Source organism: Pleurodeles waltl, chromosome 4_1, assembly GCF_031143425.1.
Source record: "Pleurodeles waltl isolate 20211129_DDA chromosome 4_1, aPleWal1.hap1.20221129, whole genome shotgun sequence".
Classification (NCBI taxonomy): domain Eukaryota; kingdom Metazoa; phylum Chordata; class Amphibia; order Caudata; family Salamandridae; genus Pleurodeles; species Pleurodeles waltl.
The window spans coordinates 700,792,072-700,812,447 of NC_090442.1; the positions used below are offsets into that span (position 1 = coordinate 700,792,072).

At 41.4% G+C, this 20,376-nt stretch overlaps 1 protein-coding gene across 1 annotated transcript in view; it reads left to right on the forward strand.

Annotated features, from left to right (window-relative positions):
• Positions 1 to 20,376, forward strand: part of ITIH5 (inter-alpha-trypsin inhibitor heavy chain 5) — a 264,995-nt gene that overhangs the window by 95,121 nt on the left and 149,498 nt on the right. The window contains exons 4-5 of the mRNA XM_069229267.1: positions 18,204 to 18,305; positions 18,997 to 19,241. Of these exons, the coding sequence (XP_069085368.1) occupies positions 18,204 to 18,305; positions 18,997 to 19,241 (347 nt within the window). The remainder of the gene's footprint in view (positions 1 to 18,203; positions 18,306 to 18,996; positions 19,242 to 20,376) is intronic.

Genomic DNA, 20,376 nt, shown 5'->3' on the forward strand with positions numbered 1-20,376 from the left:
GAAAACATCTAGCTAAGAGAAAAAGGATCAAACAGCGCAGTTGGTATCTAGAAGAAAAGGCACAAGTTAATCAGTCACATTGTCATAGCTACCTATCCACGGAATGGATCAGCAACAAAGTCAGTGTTCGTCTTCTGGTCATCAATAGATCAGCAAAGCATCAGGCTCTCAAGAGTATGAGCCCAATGACAGAATCGTGAACTGCGTCTCCTGTCGTCATCAATTCTCCCCTCGCATTTCTGATTTTAGCCCCTTGTCATGACTTTTTATTAGGGTCTTCCAGTCCATCCCCCTAATTCCCAAATGGTCAGTCAGTCAGCAGATATGACTCTAACCTATAATATTAATTTTTCAAATCTATGAATTTTAATATTAGTTCTTTCACAGCACACGGATTGGTCCACTATACAATGTCCTCATCATCCAGCTCTTCAGGTATCGAAAATGTTGCATGTTCCTCTTCAGTCAGTGCTTCCATTATTCAAGTCCGGGGAAAGTACATTTTGCCTATTCTACACATAATTGTATCAAATTGTGTTCATCATCTCCTGTCTGTTGGTACATTGCAGAAAGTTCTAGCTAAGCAACTTTATCATAGGGTGACTTCAAGGACAGGTCATGCATCAACTTCTCTGCAGTGCATCAGTATTTCAGCTCCTTGTGTGAGGCCTGGAAAGGCCTTAACCACAGCTAAGTTAACTTTCTAGAAATTAATGCAAAACATAAGTTATACATCTTGATATGACATATTACTACATTATTCTTTCACATTTTCAATATTTCATACATCTTTAGTTATTTTAGCATAACTTCGTATAAATGGCTGCCAATCCTCGTGGTCACAATTTCAAACGTGCACTTTATTTTCTCTATCATTAATTTCTCTATGAACATTTCATTAATCAATACACATAAACATTCATTAATAATTTCTAATTAGCATATTTGCATCAACATAGGTAAAAGGCAGAACATGTACATGTGTGTTTTATATGTCCTGGTAGTGGAAAACTCCTAAGTTCGTTTTCCACTACTGTGAGGCCTGCTCCTTTCATAGAATAACATTAGTGCTACCCTCATATACTGTTTGAGTGGTAGATTCTGATCAGAAAGCGGTAACCAGGTCATATTTAGTACGGCCAGAATGTTAATACAAAATCCTGCTTATTGGTGAGGTTGGAGTTTATATTACTATTTTGGAAATGCCACTTTTAGAAAGTGAGCATTTCTCTGCACTTAAAATCCGTATGTGCTCACAGCCTGTCTCCAATCCACTTCTGGGTTGGGCTGGCTGCCAGCTCCCTTGTGCATTTCACCCAGAGAACCACAAACACACGAAACTTAGTCACACCTGCACACATCTGCATACTGAATAAATCATCCTGGGCTGGAAGGGTGGAGGGCCTGTACTCACACAATGGACTGCCAAACCCCCTACTGGAACCCTGGCAGACACACCTGTACTGAAAGGGGACCTTGTGCACTTCTAAACCACTCTTTGAAGTCTCCCCCACTTCAAAGGCATTTTTAGGTATATAAACTGGGTCCCTGACCCCACCAGATCAGACACTTCCTGGAACAGACCCTTCTGGACCAGATCCTGCAACCTGTGAAGAGGAGATACCTGGCTGCCCAAAGGATTCACCTGCACTGCTTTGCTGTGAAGAACTGCTGCCTTGCTTTTGCCCTGCTACCTTACTGGCCTCTGACTTTGCGGAGGGTGAAAAGACTTCCTCCTTTCAAGGAAACACCTTGTGCGGCAAAAATCGATGCACAGCCTTCCCTAAATGACACACAGCCTGCCTAGCGGTGAGAAAATCGTCGCATCACCAAACTGGAACGACGCAGCCTGGCTCCCCGAGTGGAGATCCACGCAGCGCTTGCAATGCGACCAGAACTTCAACTCACAGCCACACCGGATCGACGCACAGCTGAGTCGGACCGATGCAGCTCGGCTTTCTGAGTGAAGAATCGACGCAGCGCCTGCCGTGCATCAGAAACTCTGACGAATCGCTCACCGGATCTACGTAGTGCCTGTAACTTTTCCCCGCACACCCAGGAATTCCACGCATCGTCCCTCGGCATCAAAAGGCCCCGCTTCGCAGTGAGCATCCAAGACAGTGCGCTAGATCTTGACGCAAAGCCCTTGCAGTGTGGGAGGAAACCAGACATCGTCTGTTCCACATCAGGAGATCCGACGCACACCTTCCTTTTTCCACACATCTCCTTCCCTGCGGTCTTCGTGCGTGTAATTTTGACATAAAACAGATTCCTTGTGCCCACAAGACAGAATTGTTGATTTTTAAGACTTAAGACTCTTGTTATCATTGAAAAGTGATATTTCAGCTTGTGCTTATCAAATCTTGATCGTTTTGACCTTAATTTAATCAGATAAATATCGTATATTTTTCTAAATCTGTGTGGTGTATTTTTGTGGTGTTTTCACTGTATTATTACATGATTTATGGCTCAAATACTCAATACGTGGCCTTCTAAGTTAAGTCTGACTGCTCAGTGCCAAGCTACCAGAGGGTGGGCATATGATAATTTGGATTGTGTGTGATTTACCCTGACTAGGATTGTGATCCCTACTTGGACAAGGGTGTATACCTCTGCCAACTAGACCCCATTTCTAACAGTAACATATTGTAAGCTCTGCCGACCATGATCACACCAACACAATACAATGACCAAGTTTATCAATGACTTTGGACGTCAGTTATTTCTACATCCAAAACTCTTCTTATGCAGCAACATTGAACTTGGTAATAAGTGTGTCCAAGGTTATTGAGAAGGATTCTTATATTGAGTTGATTTCTATGATTAATGAAGATCTTCAAAAGGATCAGAAATTCAAAGATGAAAGATGATGCCATCTCTGACATGCACATAGGGTAAAGTGTAAGTTTTGATCTAAGCATAATTCCATTCTTATTTGAGGTTAACATTTGAATAATCAAGATTTACCTTTCTAATACCACGAATTAAAGAAAGGATCCCCTTCACCACTAAGCCAGACACACAGATTTATAATATACATCAGTTTTAGGTCTTTGTGTCTGAAAGGAATTTGCAGCATGATTGTGAATCCTAAAATGCCAAGGACAGTGGAGGTGACATCACACTCTCTTTGACCGCAGTGATATCTCAGAGCCTGACCACTTTCAGCTCCTGTTGCTGTTAATGAATTTTGAAAGAATGGACAACCAGGGCAGTAGGAAATGATTGAAAGGGAAATTAATTGACACCCAAGTTGAAATGCTAATGTTTATCGAGGGAGTGGAGATATGTTGTTCTGTTGTTTATATTTTATGGATGTAATTGCCACTGGATATACATGCGTGTGTTCAATTTCTTTCTTGTGAATAGTTCTAGCTATGGAGACTTCAAAGTGAAGTTCTCTATTTTTTATCTAGACTACAGAGAGTTTTAGCTGTCTTATCAGCCTATTGTTTCCTCAAACAAAATACATAAAATGCACAGTTTTAATAGATAACTGAAGGTGAGTCCGCTCTGTCAGCCGCTGGTCAGTTCTATTATCAAGTGGCGTATCAGCTGAGACAATAGAAAACATGTCTGCCAGCCCTCATCACCATTGGCTTTATGTTAGCATCATACAAGTTTTGCTGAGCACAGTTAACAGCCATTGAGCATATAGTATTGTGAGTGATGGCAATTTTACTTGTTACATCATGGTCAATAGGGAAAGGAGTCTGCCTCAATAGGCATGTATATTCCTTTTCTGTCTTTATGGTGTGCATCTGAAATGATGGCATTACCCACCATCCTGAATGTGCTTTCACATAGTTTTCTCCTTTTCCGTGCCGGATTCTTACACGGTCGCGGTCGGACCACCTCCAAACACATAATAGGGCTGGCGGGAAGGAGACCGCGCTGACAGTCTCCTGATCTGGGGGAGTCTGGTGGGCGGCCTTTCCCGCCCGTCAAGCTCCTAATTGTAATTGTAATCGTATTTATATAGCGCTTACTACCCCTAACGAGGCGTCGAAGCGCTTTTCGATGAGTAGCACGCTACTCCGCAACCCAACAAGAATTAGTGATGGATTAGTATCGTTAAATAATGAGTACAGTTTTAGTATTATTATGAGTTAATTTGAGCCGCGGATATGAGAGTTTGTTAGTTAGACTGGAGTAATGGAGGGGTGGAAGAAGAAATAAATCCAGAGGTGTCAATTGGGAGTATATCCTTCATTTACTCAACCCAAAGGCTTGGGATGAGTAAAGGGGGGTGGAGGGGGAAGAGTATGTGGAAGGGTTAGGGAGAGCATAGTAGCAGGGTGAGATGAATGCAGGAGAATTTAGTAGGGTTGTGTGGGAGGTCACAGAGGTAGAGTGAGGTTTGGTGAGTTAGATGTGGAGGGAAGAGCTTAGGCAGAGATATTTAGGAGTTGAAAGTGGTAGAAGAGATTTGGGATGAGTCAGAGTGAGAATGGAGGATAGTATGATAGAGACATGACATAAGAGTGATGAGTAGATAAGTGTGATAAGATGAGAGCAGGAATTCATAGATAACTAATATAACAAAACAAAAAAAACAACAACAAAAAATGAAGGCCTCAGTGTTGTGGTGTCCGCTCAGTCCATGGACTGACACAAACCAATACAGCAGAACAACCTGCGCATAATCACTTTTGTGTACACAGATCCGGGAGCATTGGCAGATATGTTAGTGTCAGTCTTAGATCAGAACGTGTGCATTGCCGGTATTGAACGGTGTGCATCAACATTCGGAAAGTAAACGCACTATCCATTTTGTTTATGCATTTTACAAAAGCATTATTAGTGCTAATCTATATTATTTCAGAGTCGTAGAGCTAACTATGCCGTGGAGTTCCAAAAAGTCATTTAATAGCAATATTGTTGAAATAAGCGTTGTTTTGTGTAGCTCTTCAATAAGCAATTGATTCACATGTAGCAAACGCTGCTGGTCACATCAGGGTGGTTCTCTAGATGGGAGTGGTGTAGTCCGATATTTGAGTGAGAAACAGTATAAAACATCTGAATCTATGGGGTGTGCATCAGTCATTGTCGGGACCTGAGGGGTTCTTAAATGACTAGCCTATCTTTGATGATTTGGGAAGCACAGCACCGCCCTTAGACACCGCGACGCCCAGTAAAGATATCTAAAACGTAATGCAACAGGTACCCAGTCAAGAGTTGTCTAGAGCGGCGAAGGTGTGAGGTCGGACTGGCCTGAAGGGCAATCTGGCAGTACCAGAAGGGCAATCTGGCAGTACCAGAAGGGCTGGGGTGACAGGTTAGAGTGTGCAGCAAAAAGCGTTCATTCGAAACACGCCCAGTTTGCAGAATGTGGGTCGTGTATTAACTGTCTGACTCAATGGCTTAATGGAGGCAACTTTAATTTTGGTGTCAGGAGTTCTGCTGCATGCATAATTTTATAAACCTGTAGTATCAAATTCTATTTCAATGTGCTCATCTGTATCACACAACTGAGAGCCAACAGCCAGGCCAAATACTTTCCTTTAAGTGATGCTTCCAATGTAGGCCATTTTGGACACCATCTTCAGTTCTGAACATTTCACGACAAATAATTGAATTCAGGCAGTCTTAGTTGTGCAATGGAAGCAAAGCAAGACTACAACAGCCACAGTGCACTGGGTTATCATACAGGAGACCAGGATTGGAAAAAGTGCCTGTAATGACCAGAAGAGAGGTCGTCAGACGTAATGTATTTCACGGCCTCCAAATGGCAACGCCTATATAGGCGTGCGTCAGTCTTACCTGGAAGCTTTGAATCAGATGCCAAGTGTTCCTGACTGCTTTCCATCTTGAATTCCCTTCCTTCCTGAGACGTGAGCCGTGGTCACCCGTTCTCATCTCTAATAATATATTTTAGCAGCTGTGATACATAGCAAATAACAAACTAAAAACAAAACTTTAGTGGAAACAAAGACAGTGCCGCCGTCCTTGTATGTGTCGTCTGTCACACAAGCTAATACAAAATTATTTACAACATAAAGGTGAAAGAAACATAAGGAACATTACCTCCTGTGGGTATTAGAGGCAATTGTGGTGGTCTTTTCCATGGCCATTTAGCATCTTCTATAGCATAGTTATTGAATAAACTTACAATATAACCAATCGCTGCAAACAGTAGGGTAACAAAGAGAGGTCAATGCTTCTGCCATAGGTTACTGTTGCTTTCTGCTCTTATTCCGCAAGCGGGTGATCATATCCCTGCACTCGTCAACTCATAGTCACTGGTCCGATCCTTCCCAGGAAAATGTACTCTCTGGACTGAAATGCTGGTGTTAGCAAATGGTGTGGAAGCGTCCAACAGTGATGTTCTTCTGTATTGGTGGTGGCTCGACCATAAAAAACAAGATTCCAAACAAATAGGTCAATTAGCAGCTTCTAATTATTAAGACACACGTAAAAAGTGTTGTAGACTTTTAAGTCTAACCTGTGGGTACACGGACTGTCCTCGTTCACAGAGGTTCCATTATAGATATGACCTGGTTTTTGGACCCGCTTTACCACCAGCATTCAGTGCTACCCATGCAGACACGTCTTTCTTGCGAGACACCCTGCAGTGTCTCATGCAGCTTCTTTCTCTTTATTCTGATGGAAAGACACTTAATATCACGCCATATCTTGCAGCCCAGAGTGAACCTTTCGGAAGTTGAATATGCCGCAACACTTGAGCAGCTCTCAATGAGGAAGGCAATCAACACAGATCTATTCCTCCAAACTCAGAAAAGCCTTCACTGCAGAATTATGGCAGAGATCAAACCCTGATTTCCATCTAGTATAGTTCACCCCTCACCCCACAGAAGCATTTGAGGTCTCTCTCTCTCTCTCTCTCTCTCTCTCTCTCTCTCTCTCTCTCTCTCTCTCTCTCTCTCTCTCTCTCTCTCTCTCTCTCTCTCTCTCTCTCTCTCTCTCTCTCTCTCTCTCTCTCTCTCTCTCTCTCTCTCTCTCTCTCTCGTAGCCCAATAGCAGAAGGTTCGCCAGAGACATGGGTAAGAAAACGTCTTTCACTGCACTCTGAGGGTTGCTGAGTGATCTTTCGAGGGTCCCTCACTGTGGAACAGAGTGTGAAGCAGCCATTTGTGCCTGAATTCATTTCAGTCTTCACCGTTCTCGAACTACGGAAGCCAACAGCCTGTGCACCCCTGGTCGGTCTTCTGTAGCCCTTGGACTGCTGCTTGTAGGTTATAGGCCTCTTTAAGGCTCAGGGGACAGACAGTTGTCAGGTGGCACACCCTGTCTTATGAACCCTGGAAAGAACTAGTATCGACATGAGTGTTCTGGCCCCTCCTTATGGTGTGTCCTGGCTGTTGACTGGACTAAAGGAAAATGTAAAGTCACAAGGGAACAATTATGGAGCTTCTGGATGAGGAACTTATATCCTCGCCACTGCCTAGTAAGTAAATTAGAGCACGACAGGTACAGAAAGATTCAAAATTCTATATTCCTTTGTGAATGTGTGAGCCACAGTGAGTGATTTAGTGTTCGTGAAAGTAGTCATGTGTAAGTGTTTATGATTGTGTGTAAGTGAGCATGTGTGAGTGAACGGGTGCATGGGTGTGTACGTCTGAGTGTCTGCCTGGAGGAGGGAGGAGAAACAGGTGGTGAGAATGGATGGCTGAACAGTGATGCTGGCACGTTGTGACCATTTTGCCAAGGTTTCTAATTTCTTGTTTTATTGGGGATATTCTCGACAGAATTGGATTTTTATTATGTTTCTATTTTATTGACTATATTGATTGCCGAGGCCTGAGTATTTAAGATTGATGTAACTGATACTGCAATATCTCTGTAAATTGAGTGGTATCACTGCTGTACAAACCGCCTAGTCACGCTGTCCTTGGCCTGTGATTGTCAGATTTGTCATTCACTAAGGGACCATGCCATTTACTTCATATACATTCATTTCCCTTGGTAAATTTCGAGTAAAACATACTTTTCATCTGGAAATTTCAATCAATTAAATGCACCGTGAGGTGTACATCACCCTGTAAAGGCAATCTGCTTATGTCAGTGAACATTCTCTTCCAAGGTTTAACCACAAATATTTCATCAATAGCTTGCGGTGATCATGGCTTGATAGTCCAGCAGTTGGTTGTATATGCTCTAAGTAACTAGACAGTATTCATGTTTGAGAATAAATAGCTAGATTGAGCATGCTTATAAACATTGTGCCTTGGTTTAAGGGAAACTTAATTGTGAATTGAAGCTGCAGGTTACAAAGCAATTGGAAATGGAAATATACAAAATCAAGATAGAATTACAGACCCAGAGAGAAGATGCGCAGAGTGCTTTTAGACTAATAAAAAGTACTTTGAGTGATGCCTGCTGGCCTTGAGCCCCTCAGCAGCGCTGCCTATGTTTCCTTTCTTTTCTGCATGTGAATTATGCTTCCAATTTCTAAATACTTGGCTTCTACTATGGCCATAAAATTATGTTTGTAATCATCTTCCATATAGGTATAAAGCAAGAAAGCAGAATTTTTATGGTTCAACAGATACTACACTTTAATATTTTAAATATGGCTATACGGTGTGTTTTGGATTAAATTAATATTTGCTTAATGTCATAAAATTTCCAAACTCACTACGTGGTTACCCATACTGGAATGTCAGGTCTAGAATGTCTAGTTCCTGGGTGTAGTAAATATCACATTTCAGACAACTTTACGTTTTACAGACTTTCTACTGATTTTAATTTTCTTATTTTTGCCAAGGTGAACCACTGACATTGCTTTACCATAACGTACACAGTGTTTTCCATTATTTTTCGGTAGGTTGATGTATGGCATGGAATGCATGGCATGCTTTATCAGAGTCTCATGCAGCTCTTCTCCAGAAAGTAGCCACTGAGATTACTTTGGACAACAGTTTTTCTACTGGCGGCCATAGGCGTAATCTTAACAATATAAAGATCAAAATAATTAACCAAGTGACCGAATTTCAAAATTGATTGTCTTTTTGAAGGTTTTCTTCGAACTTTTATAAACTCATGAGAATCTGGTCACTATTTGGTTGATTTCTCCTGAAATGGATTGGAAAACACATTGGGACCATTATAAGAGAAGCTGGGGACAAGAGAGAACATCATTTTGGTGGAGGGAAATCTGCACCAAAACACTTGATCAATAGTATGGGTAGGTGGAACCCGCAGAGTTTCACTCTGTGGTATTACCTGGAGTTGCATGAAACTCTGCGAGAATCCTCAGAGTGCCACAAACGGGTGGAAATTGGCATGTTGCACTGATTGGTAGCCCCGGGAGCGCGTTCCGCGCTGAAACATCAGCCGGAATGGCACAATGCACCATGCCCTGCTTCTTGAGTTGGTTTAGATTTTCTACTCGAGTGGTGGCTTTCTTCACCACTAATGATTGCGCCCACCTGCTTTGGGAAGATCTCACTGTGTGTCCTTGTAGTGCCCCAAAATCGCACTAAGGGATGCCAATTCTTGCTAGCAACTGCCAGTTTACTGTTGGGGAGCTGTGGCGGAATTTGGCTGGAACTCTGCACTACCAGCAAAACACAGAGTGTCCTAAATTCCGCCAACTCCAGTGGAGCGGAATTTATCGCCCATCCTGTATCAATAATGTCCATTTTTATTAAAGTTTAGGAAGTTTTCCTAATGTACTTTTAACATTATTTTAGTGGTGCTGGTAAAATCTTAAGAAAGACAGCTGATTTAGTTTTTGTATTGAGATTCCAGTCTATGTCCAGGCTTTAGATTTTATGAATTGTGCAGAATGTCAACCGAGGCAGGGCAAAAACATGGACTGAGGGCATAATACTAGAGCCTGATATAAATGTTACACCATGCACCAAGTGTTAGAATCGTCACATTTTGTCTTCTTGACTTGTAGCATCATAGGTATTTATGGTCTTGCACTTTTGCAAAAGAGCATATTAATGAAGTGTGGTAGTCTACCACTCACTAAACCTTTCACGCCTTTGGACTTTTGTGAAAATCAAATACTCTCGCTAAAATGCAACATAGTCTATAGGATTCGCATAGAAGATGGGTCATTTTCTGAGTTGGGGATCGGGGTACCCATGGTCTCTGTAACGGTACCTACACTTTTCCCAGGGTATGGAAGGTCATTACAAAGGCTTTCAGTGCAGGAAGATACTTCTGTCGAAGTTTCAATCGAATTCGACTGCGAAAGCTTCTGTACCAGTTGTTTTTCTTTTCTTTAGTGGTTCAGCACTTCCCATATTTCCCCCAACACTTAGATAGTCATCGGCAAGACATGTCCTTGAGGCTGTTTTGCAGATGACAACAAGATCTATTCAATTTAATTGCAGCAAGTGAGATACATAGAATTTAGAAGTTGGAAATCATCTTAGAACAAATGTGTGCCATTTTTTCCTTTGATCATTTCTTAACGCAGCCACTTTCATTTTCACTTTTTAAACTTGGAGCTAATTTTCTTAAGGATTGTCAGTCTGATTCACGTGTCAGTAAAATTAGTTTCCAAATGGATGTATTGGTAGTGAGCGTATTAAATATAGATTTCATCTTCAGCACTTCTTTAAACATACTCTGTTCACTGTGCACTTTTTAAAATATATTTTATTCTATAGTTAACTAATGCCCAGCTGAAATAAACATAGACAACAAGCAATTTGAAGTGAGCTGAGACTGCACTTTGTCTATACCACTAACATATACAGTAAGACATGTCATCCCCTCTGCGCTGCTCCATAGGTGTTTTAGTGAATGTATTGCCATTGTCCCACCCTTTCTGCCAGGAGGCAGTTCTCTGCATGTATCCCTCTTATCCGAAAATACATGTTTCTAAATCAAAACTGAGTTTACCTTCTCCAATTTAATGTTGCATCATCTACATCTTCCACTGTAAAATGCTTTATTCTGGTATGGCTGGTATTCCATTTTATGTTTTAATTTGTTCGATTTACCATGATATTTCTTATCCATAACCATGCCTACTTTTCGCCACTGTGTTTGTATACAATGTTCTGAACCACTGCTAACAGCGTTTGTGGTTTACGCTATTTGCTGTTTGATAGCCACAACTGAACTGATTCCAGTCTTTCTGTCTTCGTCTACCAGAGCAGTGTCATAGAGTGATGGACTGTAAAGTCCAGATGGGTGCTTACAAGTGATTTACTAAGCGCCACTCACCCCGCCTTTTCTATGTGTTGCATTATTAAGAATCTAACTTAAACAAACACACAACACCAAAAATAATAATATCGGACTGTTTACTGGTGTTATTGTGCCTTGTGCAACCAAAGGGATGCCTGGGATTCTTCTTTGACCAATGGATGTTAGCAAACACTGATCAGGTAATCCTAGTGATTAATGAAGTCTCCTAGAGTGTGTGGTTTACATGATATTTACCTTCTTCTCTGGGGCTCAGCAATTTCTTAGTATCCCCAATAGATTCAAGGGCAAATGGACAGTGAGCCAGGGTGAAAAATAAGCAGGACTCTCTGAAGGCAGTGAGGATAATACACTGGGCTATTACCAGCTCAAACCATGTGGAGTAATATCACCCTATCACTATCCAGCCATGTTTTCATCTGAGGTGAGTACTGCCACCCTATCAAAATTGCCACAACTTCGTTGACCACTGAGGAAGTTTCAATTTTGCCATTTGATTTCAGACACCCTGCCTGTGCGTCTGTTTTATATTTGTGAGGAAAACAGAGTTACATGCCCTCTCCATCAAGGTCTAAATTACAGCCTGTAAGCTCACCAGCATTCCAAAATCAACAGCAACAAGCATTAGAAATGCAATAGTTCTGGATTTAATGTGCTACCAACGGTAAATAGAGGCATTCTCAAATTCTGTTTGTAAGCACAACACACACAATTGCTGTCTAGCGCACTGAAGTAGACCGAGTGGCTTTGTCAATCCTTGAGAAAAACAGCAAAAAAGGACTGCTCTCTACATGAAATACATATAGGCAATAAACAATTGAAGGCCACAAACAGTGTGATGACTGACTTTGCTTTTCAGATGTAAGATAATCCCTCATGCATTCTAAAGGAAGCACCCTTAGGAACTAGAGAACACCAAACAGCCAATAACATTAGGTCAGAGAGAAATACTCCTCTAGGTAAAGTCAAATCGCACTGTATGTATGATTTAAAGAAATGAAAATAATAGGTTGTGCAGACAGCTGCACTGTCAAGCCAGACTGAAACCTCAGGCAATGTAAACAATAAAGCATCCAGTATCATTTTCCATATGATGCCGTTGACCTCTTCCCTACTTAGCCTCACCCACTATTTGCATGTTGTTTATAGAAATAGGACCGCACACGTTGGAAACAGATGCCGGCCAGCAGCCAGGGAATGGCTGAGCTGCCTGGCTTGGATTCAGATCCATCTTTCTAGATGGGGAAATTATCACTTTTCTTCTTAATTAATGATATTTAGGTGGATGGCTGAAATACTTCTACACTTTATGCGCAAATAAATGTCAGGTGCGTGTAACAAATGTGACATTAGGACGGTGACTATGGCAGCCTTGAGGGCAAACCCTGACTCAAGATAATTTTAAGGTCTAGTGACATGTAGACCAGGACATCCAAGAACAATAGTGCCACCTTGCCCTGTAGCCCCTCCATGACTCACCAGCGTCTTCCTCTGGTAGTTCTGTTCTTTGGAAGCCTGAGCCACCATAGCTGGTAAGACATCCCAGGTCATGCGTGACTCCTTAACTCAATCTATGCTTTTTAACTAGTGGCGTTTTGGATATAGCACTGCATGGAAGCCTGAGCCACCATAGCTGGTAAAAGGTCCCAGGTCATGTGTGACTCCTTAACGCAATCTATGCTTTTTAACTAGTGGCGTATTGGAAATAGCACTGCATGGATGCCTGAGCCATCATAGCTGTTAAGAGGTCCCTGGTCATGCGTGACTCCTTAAATCAATCTATGCTTTTTAACTAGTGGCGTACTGGATATAGCACTGCATGCAAAGAGGTATCGGCTTAAAAGTCAGTACTATTTAAATGCACCACACAAAACACTTGGCCTTTTAGAAGTCATGCATTTAATACTTGTTTTATGTTTATCCCATAGTTCATATTTTGGCTCTGAACCCTTTTTCACTTCCAGCTGAGAGTTAAGGCCTCTCTCCTTAGTGGCCAGCCTTTCATAAATGATCATATGTGATGGGAAGGGTTTTGAATGATCCAACTGCTGAACTGTAATATTAATTCCTGTCAGGAAGGGGGAGAGGATTATATTGTCACAGCCCAAGCCTGCGATTGATAGCAGGCCACAAGTGACTATTACTTGAAGGCACAGCTGCATAGTGACATCACTATTCATCTGAAACAACAGACACACACACACTTGAGATAATATGGGGGATAATATGTACCATGTAGAAGAATATAAATGTCGTAAATACTGCATCAGGCTCCCAGTAGTGATTAGGTTACAATGTAAACGGTCTTTGAACTCAAACAGTTTCATGAATGAGAGAAAAAATTATTGAATTCTGTAAATGTAAATTGTAAATTATTGAACCATGTCCCACCCCCCTCTTATCACACCTATGAGATTTGGTGCTGCTAAGGTAGTTTTAACATGAAACATCATAGGACTGTAAGTCGAATCCATGCATCCACGGTCTGGGTTCTTCAAAGATCTCCTTCTTACTACACAAGCTCTTGTGCTTAAGTAGGCTTTCTCTTATGACCAATATAACATCGCGTTCAGCGTGCGTCTCTTTCTCTGTTGGCCCTTGCACATGTGGGTAAATGTCTTTAATTATAGGAATAGAGAACATGCTATGTACTTATTCCTATACCTGAGCACAAAGAGAAGCTTGGTATCTTACTCGTCCAGTCCTAAAATCTAAATGTTTCAAGGGCCATATTTTTCAAAGACTTTGCACCAGTGCATTGTCACAGAAAGTGACACAAACCATTGCAAAGTTTTAAATTGGGATTTACTTTCCAGTGCAAAGTTTGATTAGTGCTTCTTTGCTATACGTTGCATCAAGGCCTTGTCCAATAGGTGATTCCTTGGCATTTCCATGCAACCAACAATCTATTTGACATAAAGCCCTATCTACTGAAAAAGGTAGTCAGGGCAGAGTGCCCAAAATAATCATGCTCCCTCTAGGTAGTATTAACATTTGAGAAAAATTTCTTTGCTCAAAGTTGTTATAACTTTACATGTGCTGTAATGTTTAGCACACAAACAAAGTTAGAAAACATTTAAACTAAGTCTGAGCATACTATTTTGTATTGGAAGTCTTCCCTTTTAGTCCAAAACCTAAACTACACATCACAGACTTATCCTTGTACTATTGTGCCAGGGTGTGTGCATGGCTCAAGGAAGCCTAAAGTACTCCAACGTAGGGTGGAGAGAGCCACAGTGCCATCCATGTCTGTCGTTGCTGCAACGTGATGCGTGACTTTTTAGTAAATTTGCTCCACATTTTAGTACCAGTCAATGATACCAGACAACATGTAAGTTTTTACTGTGAGCCTTTTTTATGCCTCTGGGGGTCAGGGACAGCGGTGACCCAAGGCTCAGGACAGTCCCCATCCTGAGCACCAGGGGAGCATGCAGTGCTACCTCCAGCTGACCATTAGCCTGCCTTATCCAGTCTCCCTTTCCACTTGCCAAGAACCCCACATAGCAATCTGCTGTGGCCCCCAGCTCACATTAACCACTTGCTAAGAACAGTAAATGGAAGAGTTAAACTCCATGGAGCTGGTCGCAACAGTAACTTACACATTTTAGTAAGTTTCCACTTTGGAATAACTTTACTACTTTCAGAATTTAGAGTGACAAATGTACTACACAAGTGTAAGTTACATGTATTCATGCCTAGAGTAAAGCAATTGGCTTACTCTTGTGTGGGTGGGTGATGTTCTTCTCTAAATACTTCCCCAATCCTCCTTAAACCCCTCTTACTCCTCTCTAATCTCATCCCATTGAGGAGGAAATCTGCCACTTTTTCCGCCGACTCTCCTATATCTTTCTCCCAATATCTACTAAAACCTATATTTAAGTTTTCAGAGACTCTACAGTCTGGGCATAGAACTCAGCAGACGTAAGTACAGGTAACACTTACATTTTGTAGTCTATTTTTTGGTGGTATTGTAATTCTACAATCCGTACCACAAAATGCAGTTTGTGAGTCAGGCTTCAATCAATCAGGGAGTACATGCAAAAAATGTCCTGATATCTTTGTGACGGGCATGTTTTTCCACCAGTTTACTCAGGATGAGATATCATTTGGAACTGTTAATGTTGGTGGTGATATTTTCCTATTGAATTAACGGGGAGCTCATAAGGAAGGTCTGTCTCTGTGTTTACAATTTTCAGAATAAAAATGTTCTATTTGAGGTGCCCACCTGCTCTTTGAAGAAACCAGTGCATTATCACAAGTACCTAAAAGAAATGTTTTACAATGCAAATGCGGTCACAATTTTTAAGATTTTTAGAAGGGTATTCATGGAACCATCTTAACATGCAGTTTGTTTAGTCGCTAAAATGTATAATGCCTAGTGTGTTTTAAATACATGATATCTGGAAGGTCTAGTGGTCCAGATTTGGAAACCCTCATTATGTGCAGACTGATGAAGCAACAGTGGGTTTCTTGAAACTGTGAAGCCAAAAAGGAAGGAGAGGGCTAAATCGTACACGTCAGTCAAGGAGGCACATGGTTCTGGCAAGATCCTTCTTCATCATTGAGACTAGGAGACAATAACAACTTGTTCAAGCTGGTATATGAGGAGTAGAACATGTTCCATCAGAATAAACCCTTATCTGTGGGCGAAGAAAGAAAAAGGGAAAAGAAATAACGAGAGCGAGAGAGGATGTGGTGCAACTACTGTGTTCAAGAACCTAAGATTGCTAAAGTTGAGACTATGTTACTTCTAATAAAATAAGGTAAGGTGTCCAAAAGAGATTGAGGATGTATTGTATTTACATTTGACCTCTAAGTTCTTCCACACGGAGATCATAAAATAATTTGCAAACCACACAGAAGTGAATTGGTGTTTCAAGAGGAGCTGTTTCTGCTACTACAACTTTCCCTAAGTCATGTCAGCCTGTGCATGCAACAACACCTTTCATTATACTCAAATCAGATAATCTCTAATTCATGTTTAAATAATGCTTGAGCCTTTAGCAGAAGATTTGCTTACTGTTGTGCTTTAGACCTGCAGTGATCAATCTTTTAAAGAGATAGTACAAAAATAAATCTAGAACAGGTGGGTTGAATCTTTGGATCAGTTCTAGATTGGGGAGACAGGCCACTCAAACATGCCTGCCTCCCCTGGACCAAGAGTGCAATAAATATTAGCCTACCCATCTTATAGTAAACCTCTTTTCACCTGGTTAGTAGGTTTTCTGGGGCAACAAGCAAAATTGCTGTATGGCAGCTAAGACACACTACAAGTGAAAGATAAACAGCAATCAACATGCCTAAATGAATTGTAAGCGCTGCCAATTACTCTTGTAGCAGTACATTCCATTTTTGTTTCGCTTGCCTGTGGCATTAGAGAACAGGACTAGCCATGACATGCACAATTCAAAATTAGCTCCTTCTTAAAAGCATTGGTTATGCCAATAGGTCGTGCATTAATGTGTTAATGCATGAAAACACAGGCATGAACACATGCATGTGATTGTTTTGTGTACAGAAATGGTATATGTAATACCTTAATGCCATGCCTCCTGGATTACTTTCTGTATGGAATGCATCGAAGAAGTAATGGATTGAATGTGACAGTGTGATGATTGAGTCTACATCTAAGTAATTAGGCCCTCTTGAACGCCAATGAAAACACTTCCTAGAGGTCAGAATGTTACGCCAAACAGCCACTAGCACAAAGTGAGAGAGAACCTTTCCTCTGTGTGTGGAACAAAAGCCCACTGTAGGAATTTTTCACAAAACAGGTAACAAAAGGGCATAAAACGGCTCTGCTATCAGGCCAGTTGTAAAAAAGATGAGTTAATCGCAGACTTTCAGGCCAAATACCCTCTATGAAAATATGAGCAAATACTGACAATTTATTGTCTTTTTAGTCCTCCCCGCTGACCTGCAGTTTGAGTCCAGAGGCACAGCGAATGGGACCAATGGATAGCCATGCCTGTGTCAATGTGAATGAGTTGGAAACAAAATGGTGGCTGGAGATACTTAAAGAAATATTAACCAGTTGTAATTACATTGGTTATCAGTACAATCTATCTTTTTTACTTGCTTGTGTATTTACACAAGTGGACCTACAATTTACAAATATGTCTTGGTCCATCCAAAAATGCAGTGGCCGACTAGCATGGATAGGCTGAAGGACAATCGAATGGCATACTACCCATCGGAGATCATTTTGATTAAGGACTGTCAGTGCAACAATTTCCATCCTCTAATTTCTGGTTGTCTAAAGGCTAGTAATTATATCTTTCTTAGAGTGATTACTGAACTACATTGGTGACCGGTAACCAGCTAGAAGATATGCTTCCTATTCCTTTGGCACTGTTAAATAAATCTTGTTTCTTTGGTAATAGACATTGTCTACAGGGTCACTATATCGCATGACAATAATATTACATACATTACATTGACTTCACCACTATATGGCATGATAAATATAGGCAATTAGGTGTTGACTCAAGAATAGAATATATGTACTTATTTGTGATGTTGCGGTTAGGTCCATATGGTGGACACAATATTATTGTAGGTCTAATACATCGACCTTGATATAGTGGTATACAACCCAAATTTGCATTTTAGCTAAATGAAATAATGTTGGGAGACACCGTTTAGATTTGTTATCACATAATTTGATCTGCGATCGAGTGAAGTAGAAATGTTGCATTTTCATGCAGAATCCCCTCAAGGAAGAGCCAACGATAAATAGATGTTGACTCAGCACAGTCCAAGTGGCCAGGACAGACTAAGTTAAGGTTTCAAGGAGGGATGAAAACATGTTTCCAAAACATTTACCCGATTTATTGCTGGCTCTGTATTTTCGAGAGAGGCTGATACCGGTGAAAAGTGCCAAAAACAAGAGAAATTATGGAGAAATATTATCTTCGGGAATAGGTGTTGATATAATCTGATGTGGACGTAAATAGCTCCCATACTTGTGAGTTTGTAAACGTTTCGCCCTGGCTTGGCTTCACTCTTTGGGCAACTGCCAGAGAGTGTCTCCCTCCAGATGTGTAATGCTGAAACAATTTCTCTTTCAGGATTATTGGTGGGCAAACATATTACAGTGAAGTTGCCTGGAAAACAACGGTCCCTGGTGACACAGAAGACAGCAAGAACGGCAATGGGAATAATGAGCGTGGGTGAGCATCGGCGCGCTGTTGCATTCTTGTGGGGCCAGAAAAAATTTAAAAGTGAACTCTCCCTCCACATGCTTCTCCCTATCCTTCAATTCCTTTTGCTGAATTCTGCCTATCAGGGTCAACGTAAAACGCTTTTACAAGAGGAGTATGGGACACAACTGGAGGAAGTGGCTGTGTGTAGTCTCTTTTTGTCCTGGAGATTTAGGGCCTGGTTTATAACTCAGTGGACGGATTACTCTGTCACAACAGTGACTGATATCCCGTGCACTGAAATCTAAATCCCATTGGATATAATGGGATTTAGATTTCATCGGACAGGATATTCGTCACCGTTGTGAAAGAGTAATCCTTCTGCTGAGTTATAACTCAGGCCCTCGGCATCTGTTTGTGGGCACAATAAACAAGATGAGACCTCAGGTACAATTTTAACACTCTTTAGGCTCTTTTCAACTCTAATACTAGTCCTGCTCCTCATGTCACCTTCCCATAGCATCGTTCTAGAGCTTCTTGGACACCTACTTTCGGTCCCTAAGTTCTAGTACTAAGCTCTTGAGCGAGGACTTAATGAGTTAAAACCACAACCAGATACAACTCTGGTCTGCCTCCAGCTATAGTTCATGCATTTGTAAATGGTGATAGAATGTTGACTGCTGTATTTCTAATGCTGGGGAATACATCATCTTTCATATAGGGACAACGGGATGGAGACATTTAGAGCCACTGCCACCATCCCAGGTCGGATGAAGGGCATCTTCCTGTTGGCGTATGAGGAATTACTGCAGAGGCGACTGGGAAAGTATGAGCACACCATCAGCGTACGGCCCCAGAACCTGGTGGGCATGTTATTGGTGGAAGTGTATGTTCAGGAGCACACAGGCATCACCGACCTGGAAGTCCCCCCTCTGCAAAATAATAAACAGAAGAGCAAATCCACTGGTAAGCCCCATTTTGCCTCTGAAATTCAGGAATGGTTATAGATGAAAGAAGATTACAGTGGAGCACCCTGAGGAGTGACTGACTTACTGAGTGAGTACAGATGCTGTTATGATGCACACATAGGAGTGAGCTATCTCTTATATCCAAAGTGAGGGACTGTTTCTTTCTATGAATGTATATGTTATTTGTAGTGCACAACCTAGAAAAAAGGCAGCATAACTTCAATTATTTATAGGAAAGGAAGCTGAATTATGAATGGTATATGCATTGTGATGTAGTGTTCTTTGAAAAGGTGAGTCTTCAACGCTATCATAAATTGAAGCAGCATTTGGGTAGTCCTGATGAATACAGGGTTGTTGTTCCAGATGCTGGGTGCATAAATGGAAAAGGCCTGCTATGCTGTTTTTTCTTTTTTTATTACTTCTTAGTCAGCAGGCTGAAGGTGTCCTGGCTGTGGTTGTGCTGATAACCAGCGAAGATGTGTGTAACATTAGTGGGGGTGCTGGTTATGATGACTTTGTAAATGTTGCACTTGGTTTTGAAGATGGTGCAGCCATACAAGGCAAGGGGACCCAATAAAGTTTCATTACGATGGGGTGATATGATTATATATACTCCACCCTTGGATGAGACATGCTGCAGCACGTACGATGCCCCTAAGGGGTGCCAATATGGACTCTGAGAGGCCATGTAATATTTCATTAACTACATCCAGATGCAAGAGTATTTAGATGAATAAATGTTTTTCTTTTATGGAGGTGAGAGACCTGGTACTAGGCCGTCTCTGTTTTTTGGCAATGTGTTCCTTGAAGATGAGGTTTGTGTCTTGGTGAATCCAAATATCTCAGAATTTTGTTAAGGTTGGGGATTGAAGCTGTCAAGGCTCTTGTCTTTGAGGCAGGTTTGTACTGCATCGTGTTTGTTGTTCTTGGTAAAAAAATACAAATTCTATCTTGGTTGGATTGCCCTTTAGGTTGGGGCTGGACATCCATGTCTCGATGATGTGTGAGCAATGTTTGAGGCATTTATTGTTTGAAGTTGTGCATCATTGACATATTTGTGAATCTTGATGCTGTTTTCTGTGAGTAGAAAACCAAGTTCCTACATTTAAAGGTTGCGCCTGCTGGACTCTGCA